The 8,744-nt window shown below is 39.9% G+C and overlaps 1 protein-coding gene across 1 annotated transcript in view; it reads left to right on the top strand.

The window, feature by feature from the left end:
* Positions 1-6,089, top strand: part of THOC3 (THO complex 3) — a 15,910-nt gene extending 9,821 nt beyond the window's left edge. Inside the window, exons 4-6 of the mRNA XM_006884370.1 lie at positions 1,926-2,087; positions 2,222-2,322; positions 5,926-6,089. Of these exons, the coding sequence (XP_006884432.1) occupies positions 1,926-2,087; positions 2,222-2,322; positions 5,926-6,089 (427 nt within the window). The remainder of the gene's footprint in view (positions 1-1,925; positions 2,088-2,221; positions 2,323-5,925) is intronic.
* The last annotated feature ends 2,655 nt before the right edge of the window (positions 6,090-8,744 follow it).

The following is an 8,744-nucleotide window of genomic DNA, read 5'->3' as shown; positions in this document are numbered from 1 at the left end:
GCTTGGGATTACAGCCTGAGAATATCCCAGAGTTACTAATTCTTTTATCCCATTTGCACAGATACCACAGATTTATAGTTCTACACCTATTACCACCACTGCCACCTTAATTTTCCTTAAATAATAAAAGCGGAATTACTTTTTGTATATGCTTTCCCCAGTTAAAAATAGTTGTTACTATAATATGCAAGCAGTACTTCACCTTCAGCCCTTATGCTGATGAACCTATAGTGATTTTGGCAGTTGAAGCTCATTCTTTAGTTATAGTTCCTCAGGATATTGTTGTTAAGTGCTGTTGGGTTGACTATGGCTCACAGCGACCCTATGAAAAACAGATCTGAACCCTGCCCCTTCCTGGGTCACCCTTACCATCCCTGACAGGCTGGCGCCCATGATATAGTCACTGTCAGTTTGTCTTTTTTGATGGACTTCTCTTTCTCTGACCATCCACCTTTCCCACGTGTGCTGTCTTTTGCAAATACTGACCCTTCCTAACAAAATACCCAAAGTATGTGAGATCAGTTTCACCCTCCTTGATTCTCAGGAGTATCTTGGTTGTACTACTTGTGAGACAGCCATGTTTGTTCTTTTGGCAGTCTGTAGGATATTCAGTGCTTTTAACAATACAATTCAAAGGCATCTTGTCTTCTGTAATCTTCATTCTTTGTCCAATTTTCAGATGTGTAGGAAGTAATTGAAAAGACCATGACTTGGATCAGGTGCCCTTAGTTTTTAAATTCATATTGTTGTTTTTTATCACTTTAGAGAGGTTCTTGACAGTATATTTTCCCCATGCAACATGTCTTGATTTCTTTACTACTAAATCTACAGAAATTATGTTAATTATAGAACAGAGTTCAGATCTTTCGTGCAAAGCTTACTCTGAGTCATATTCAACTCGACAACACTTAACCACTGCTAAATGAGACTAATGTTGTTATATCTGGAGGAACATTCTTTCACTTTGCACATCCCTCTTTGTCATTGTGCTGTGTGAGGTAACCTGGGTTTTCTATGACGTTGAACCTTGTGTCATGAAGATACAAATAACAGAATGGATTCGGATTGTGGACAGTATTTGGAGCTCTCAGTTTTGGAAGCAGGTTTGGAAGCAGGAGTGTCATCCACTTCCTAAACCACATGCCTTTGGAAACTCTATGAACTTGGAGAAAGGATGATAGTTGTCAAAAGGTTTTAGGTCTTTTGTTCATAGAGATGCTATAAGTCACCCTCAATTCGATGGCAGTCAACAACAACAACATTGTTACTTTGTTGGTTGTGGATTCAAATATAATGAAATCTTGGATCACTTCAGTCTTTTCACCGTCTGTCATGATATTGGTCCAGTAGTAAGGATTTTTGTGGTCTTGATGTTGAAATGTAATTCATATTGAAGACTGTGGATATAGTTCCCATTATTATAGAAATAATAATCCCTGAGTTCATTGTGACTGATTGCTTATTTATACTTAAATTTTGCTTATTTGTGTTCTTTATATTTAACTGTTAAATTTGCTAAATAGAAAAATCTTTGGCTCACTTTTACCACCTTGTATATCTTGAAGGTGTTACTATATTTTGTTTTGGCATAAAGTATTTCCAGATAGTCTGATGAAGTTTTCTTTTTTTCTTAGAAGACATTTGCTCCTTATGCTTAAATGTTTAAAGGATGTTTTTATTGCAAGTCCGGTTCCGGTAATTTTATTGGTGTGTCTTGGAGTTGGTTTGTCTGGGTTGATATGCTTAGTATATCTCTTGTCTCATTTAGTATGTCATTTGAATCTTTTTTCATGTTAGGAAAATTTTCTTGAATTCTAGTTTTTGGCATTTGTTTCATTGTCTTACTTTACTGTTCTTCATGATCTGTTATCTTAATGCCACACTTGTCTTTCTGTAGTTTGATTGCTGCGTGTCTTGTTTCTCAGTTATCCAGAGCTGAAGCCTGTGCAGTCCATCAACGCCCATCCTTCCAACTGCATTTGCATCAAGTTTGACCCCATGGGGAAGTACTTTGCCACAGGAAGTGCAGATGCTTTGGTCAGCCTCTGGGATGTGGACGAGTTAGTGTGTGTGCGGTGCTTTTCCAGGTCAGCAACTCGACCAGAACTTTCTTTGTTGAATAAAGTCATTAATCTCAGATGAAATTGTGCCTTCATGTTAGTCTTTAGAGTTGGAAGAATTCTAATGTCTCTTCTCTCTGCCCCTCTCCTCTGTGTTGCAGGCTGGATTGGCCTGTGAGAACACTCAGTTTCAGCCATGATGGGAAAATGCTGGCATCAGCATCGGAAGATCATTTTATTGACATCGCTGAAGTAGAGACAGGTAACGAATATCCTCACTACCTTAGCAAGGATCTTGTATCTGTCTTCTCCATTAGGGCGTTTGGAGTGCTATTTTATGCCTGTACATTGTTGTTGCTATTGTGTACTGTCAAATCAGAACTGATCCATAGCTGATCTTCCAGTGGGTTTTCAAGGGCAGTAAATCGCATGAGACGAGGAGATTGCCCGTCTTTTGCCCACACGGCAGCTGGTGGATTTGAACTGCATGCTTTTGCATTGGCAACACAATTCGTTACAACTAAGCCACCAGGGCTCCCTTCTCTGTAGATTTTACTTCACAAGTGTTACCATAAAGGATGATAATAATTTGTTGATGTTCTCATCATCATGGGTAATGAGGGCACATATATACAGGGGCATTTCCGAAGAATTGTTTAGAAAAATCTTATATGTTAGCTATAATTCTTCCTTGAAATAGAGAACAGGAGAAGAAAGAAAAAAAAAGAATCACCTGATTTCTCAACATCTAAAGATAATATCTTTTGATGTCATAGTGTATTCCTAACCTTCATCTAGATGTACGCTTGATTTTATATGTATTTTATGATTTTAGAGCATTATTAGATTAGATGGATGTGCTTTTTTAGTTGTTTTTTTTAAATTTGAGTGAAGGTACAAATCATACTGGTTTTTCATTCAGTCATTCATACCATTTTTTAGAAAGTAATTGCAGTTGCACTTGATCAATCATGTACATTTTAATAACATTAATTACAGTCTCTCTTAATGCTGTGGAGTCAGAACCCACTCGCAGTCGACTCTCCATTGGATTTCTAAGGCTGTAAGTCAAATGAGAGGAGATTGCCCTTTATTCTCCTGTGGGTTGCTGGTAGATTCAGACTGCTGGAGAAGTGCAGCCTTGGGTGGCAGCACAGTTCCCTACAGAATACGCCACATGAGCACTAAGTCAGAAGTGACTCATAACTGACCATCCAGTAGGTTTTCAGAGGCAGTAAATCACAAGGGAGTTGATTGACCATCTTTCTCCTGCAGAGCAAGTGGTAGATTTGAACCTTGTGCCTTTGAATTGGCAGTGAAATTCTTTATCACTAAGCCACCAGAGAACCCTTACTAATCACAATAGATTAATATAATTATGTAATTGCAGTGTCTAATCATCCTCATATTTAGCCTTTCATTCAACTTAGCTGATTTTATTCCCCTCTTCTCATCCAAGAATGATTGTGTCTAAACTTTTCCCTAGTTTTTAATAATGATTCTGTACTCTTAATAGTTCTTGTGACCGACTTATTTTACTTAGCATGTTGTTCTTTGATGTTGTTGTTGTTAAGTGCCGTCGAGTTGCAGGCGACTCATAGTCACCCTATGAAGGAGAGTCCTCAACGTTTGGGTGTCCCTCATCCTCTCTCCAGGTTCATAGGGTTTCTGGAGGCAAGCTATTATGTAAATGGATGCCACTCCTCCTTCCAAGCTTGTTTTAATCAGGGATCTCCACCCCACTATCTGTCCACATTGGGTAACCAACTGTTAATGCATTTGAGACATCAGTGTCACAGTGTTGAGCCTCACAGCAACCACAGGTGACTGCTGTACGGCAGCTTATACACCAGGGTTATACGACCTAGAAGAATGTCTGAACAAAGATGCATATTATTACTTAGCGTATTGAGAATAGTTTCCTCAGTGTGTAATGAATTCTTCATTATTTTTTGGTGTTGCATAGTACTCCACTATGTGAGTAAACGATCGTTTCTTTATCCATTTGTCCATTGATAGAACCTTGGTTTGTTTCCATCTCTTTGCTATTATGAATAATGCTGCAGTGAACATGAGTATGCATATTTAAAAGCAAAACAAAAGTTGAAAATAGAAAAAATTGGGAGGAGTATATATTAGATACATTTTGAGTCCTCTTATGTTTTTTGTGTTTAAAAATTAAAGCAAAGAGTAATTTTCCTTTTCTACCTTACAGTATCTGGTGTTTTATCCCAGTTGAGTTGTTTTCAGATTTTCAGACATACCATACACATTGCTTAGCTCTATCTAGTGGAACTCTGATGGTCTAAAATAGTAATGTCAGCACTGTGCACTGCACCATATGTATCCCTTGGAGAATATAGTTACTAGTAAATTAACAAGATTTTAAAGCTTGTGGAGCCACATGGTTATTTTGGAAACATAGAAGGCTTTTTTATAACTATTTCAATTTCCTTGAACTATATAATTTGTTTTTTTATTTTAACGAATACCACAACAAATGAGGTAAAGGCTTAAAGAGAAATGAAAAAGGTAGCAGTGAACCATACCTTGAATAGAATTATTGAAAATCTCTGTGTGTGTGTGTGTGTATGTGATATTCTAACAGCTTTGTTGAGACATAATTGACATACTGTCTTAGCCAGGCTTCTCCAGAGATACAGAACTAGTGAGATACTTACATATGTGTGTGGGAGTATGTGTATAGATGTATTTCAAGTGATCAGCCCATGTGATTGTTAGGGGGCTGGGAAGTCCAAAATCCATGGGTCAAGAAGGAGGCTGGAAAAAGTGCAGAAAGTGGGGAGGGAGAGAGTGCTGCCAAAACCTTTATAGTCCTGAGACAGACCACTCTCTAAGGATAGACTTAGCAGAGTATGGATTCATGGTCTTATTTTATAGGAGATTATTAAATTGTAATGTATTAACAGGTAGAGTAGTAGTATTAACATCACTTCACCATATTATTCACTACAACTCAGTGGGTCTTGCACATTTTCATTAACAGCACATTAAATATTTTGAGGGTGCTCTGTTGGCCAAATGGTAAGGAGCTGTGCTGCTGTCTGAAGGCACACTATTTGAATTCACCAGCTGTTCCACAGGAGAAGGGTGGGCAGTAGCCTCCTATGTTATTTACTGCCTCTGGAAACCCTCTAGAGGGTCAGCTATGGGTTGATTGTGACTTGATGGTACATAACCACAGTAGCAACTGGTAGCATAGTCCATAGGGAGTTGTGCTGCTAAACTGAAGACCGGGAGGCTCTGAGGTAGAAAGACGGCCAGTCTCCTGTGTGATTTACAGCCATGGAAACCGAATGGAGGGTCATCTTGTGAGTTGCTTCTCACTCCACAGCAATGAGTTTGCATTCTTTTTAGTAAATATTTTATTGTACCATATTTACTACACTTTATCCTGAAATTGAAAAAAAGGTAGAGTAAAAGGAATAACAGCTTTGGAAAAACTAATGTATAATTCAAGTCAGAAAAGTGTTTGAGAAAAAAAAAACAATGAGGCCACGTGGTTTAGCAGAGCTGTGACTCTGCAGCAGGAGGGACTGAGTTTATCTACTAGCTCTGCTGCTTCCTGAGCTCTAACTTTGTTAAACCACCTCTTTATTTATAAAACAGAATTTGACATTAATGAATCCCTTGGTGTGTTGTCATAGAGATTTGAGAAGTAGAAACCATCTGATACATAAGGGTCCTTAAAAATGGCAGCTGCTGCTGCGACTGTTTTTCCGAACATCATAGTGTAGTGGTTAGAGTTATTCAGTAGATGAAATGAGTTACTGTAGTATATGCTTAATGAATGTTGACTCTGGTCATTAACATATTAATTGATTGCTCTGTTTAATTCCCCCAGGAGACAAGCTATGGGAAGTGCAGTGTGAGTCCCCGACCTTCACTGTGGCCTGGCACCCCAAAAGGCCTCTGCTGGCCTTTGCCTGTGATGACAAAGATGGCAAATATGACAGCAGTCGGGAAGCAGGGACGGTGAAGCTCTTTGGGCTTCCTAATGATTCCTGATAGGACCTGGGTGAGGGCAAGGAGGCCTGACTGAGGTCTGCCTGCATGTAGGCGTGTGGCCTGTCCTCACTCCTGAGTAAATGGGCATCTGAAGTCTTTGTAAATGGATGTAAATTATAAAAGTCTTCTTTCGGGTTGCTCATGTCAGTTCCTGTCCTGTTTGTGATGTTTTGTAGTTCTTTCCATTTCTCCAGATTGAGAGTGGTAGCAGAAAGTTCCTGCTGCTAATTGGCCTCTGTGGTTCTGTCTTACGTCACTTGTCACTTCTTCAAGGGTCCAGAGACTCCTGAAATTTGCCCTAGAGAGTAGTTTCCTCTGTTAGCTTTTGTTAATCCCCCCTTCTTTTTTGAGCCTCTGGCCTAGAGCTGCTTTTTGCTTGGTTCTTGTTGTGCTGACCACAGGAGGGCTCTGGGTGTGGGCGACAGCCACCCAACATGCTCTGAGGGCCCGCCTGTCTTCTCTGCTCCCAGCTGTGTTGGTCTTGCTGTTGTTTAAATAATACTAAGTTTGGAGGGGTGGGATGGGAATGGAGGTTTTTATAGTTAAAGAAATATGTATAATTTTGAGAATTAAATGTTAATACAACTTATGTGGGACTTCTTGGATTTAATTTTTTTTTCTTATAATTTGCTGTGTTTAAGGGAGAGGTTTCCATTTTACTTCTTAATTAAAAAAATTAAAGCTTTTCTATAATATTGTTATTTAATGTTTTACCCAAAACACTGTTAGATGCATGGGCAAACAGTGACCTTCACAAGCCTCTGGTTTGTGGTATGTGGTGCCACTGTGTGCATACGAATACCTGACCGCATTCCATAGCGGAATGAAGGGGGCTTCTGACCACACAGGAGCCCTGTTAGCGCTTTTCTTCGACTGCTAACTGAAAGGTTCAGGCTAGCCACTCCTTGGAAGAAAGAAGTGACAACTGATTTCCTTAAAGATTATTGTCCTGGGAACCCTGTAGGTTGCTCTGAAGTAAAAACTGACAACACGGAGCAAAGTAGTAAAATACGAATAAATAGAAAAATCAGGCTAAGACAAAGATAAATTCAAAGTCAACATTGGAGAAATGAAATTGACAAAGAATAAAGGCCTAAGTAAATGAACTGAAATTTAGTGACAAAGAGAGCTGAACTGAGAGCTGATTCTTAACAATAGGTGGTGGTGGTGGTTATGTGCCATCAAGTCACCTGTGACTCATAGTGACCCTGTGTATGTTAGCTCTGAACCCTGCCCTATCCTGAGCCAATCTCTGACAGACCCATTTACCCAGTCACTGAGTCAATCCATTTCATCGAGGGTCTTCCTCTCCTGCACTGACACTCTACCTTCTAAGCATGATATCTCTCTCAAGGGACTGATCCCTCCTTGCAACATGCCCAGAGTTAGACGGAGCTTAAAAGTCCTTGCTTCCAAGGAGTAGCCTGGTTTCACCCTCTCCAAGACAATCCTTATTGTTGTCTTAGCAGTCCGAAGTATGTTCGGGACTTCTCCAGCACAACAACTCAAAAGCATCGGGCCTTCTATCATTCTTAGTTATTGTCCAACTCTCTAATGCGTAGCAAGTAATTGTGCATGGCCTGGATCAAGTGCACCTTAGTCTCCAGACTGATATCATTGCTCTTCAGTACTCTAGAAAGGCCCCTGACAGCAGACTTTCCCAATGCAATTTGTCTTGATTTCTTGCTTGCTGGTACCAATAGTGTTGATGGTGGAATCAAATCAAGCAAGCTGAAGTTAGCAACAATCTCAATCTCTTCATCCATCATGAAGTTGTCAATTCAGTGGTGAGAATCTGTTTTCTTGATACCGAGCTTCAGTCCATATTGAAGACTACAGTCCTTGACCCTCTGGAGAATGTACTTCAGATCTCCTTCAGTTTCAGCAAGAAAGGTGTCATCTGCCTAATACTGGTGGTTGATGAATTTTCCTCCAATCCTGATGCCACACTCATAAAGTGCAGCCTCCTGAATGATCTACCTACATATAGATTGGAAAGGTATGAAGACAGGATGCATCCCTGAGACACTGATTTCCTGATCCTGAACCATAAAGTGTGTTCTCCTGCTCTGTTCTTGACTACTGCTTGCTGGTTCTGATTTATGAAAAGGTCACATTCCAGTAACTTGGTATTAAGTTGCTCCAGAGGAGCTGGATATATATTTTTTTTATTTTTCCGTTATTCATAAATTTGATCCATGAACATATGTGAGTAAACACCTAAGAATGTTGGCATCAGCAAATAATGTGCTGGAAAATGATATATACGCATACTGTAATGTAATAATGTATTGCTAATGATGTAGATGGGGCCGCGAGGCTTGATGGCTAAGGATTGCTCTGCCACCTGAGGGCAGGTGGTGGGAAGCCATCGGCTGCTCCGTGGGAGGAAGATGGCAATCTCCTGTGTGATTTACAATCTCTGAAAAATCCCCTGGAGGGTCAGCTCTGGGTGGTTCTGACTCAGAGAATGAAAATATTCTAAAAAGGTCAGTAATGCAGTTTTAAATAAGTCGTAAATCAGAAACTTGGAAAAAACCCACCAGCCAACCCACCCTCCAACCAGAACATGCCGTGCCTCAGGGAAGGCAAAGCTTTTCTTAGCTCTCACCTCCAAAAGAGGGGATGTGTGTAGGAAATACCTACATATGAGAA

This window comes from Elephantulus edwardii, unplaced genomic scaffold (genome assembly GCF_000299155.1).
Source record: "Elephantulus edwardii isolate Elephantulus edwardi_28Jun2011 unplaced genomic scaffold, EleEdw1.0 scaffold00033, whole genome shotgun sequence".
NCBI lineage: Eukaryota > Metazoa > Chordata > Mammalia > Macroscelidea > Macroscelididae > Elephantulus > Elephantulus edwardii.
The sequence above is the reverse complement of the archived record's forward strand: the minus strand, read 5'-3'. Positions and strand labels throughout refer to the sequence as shown.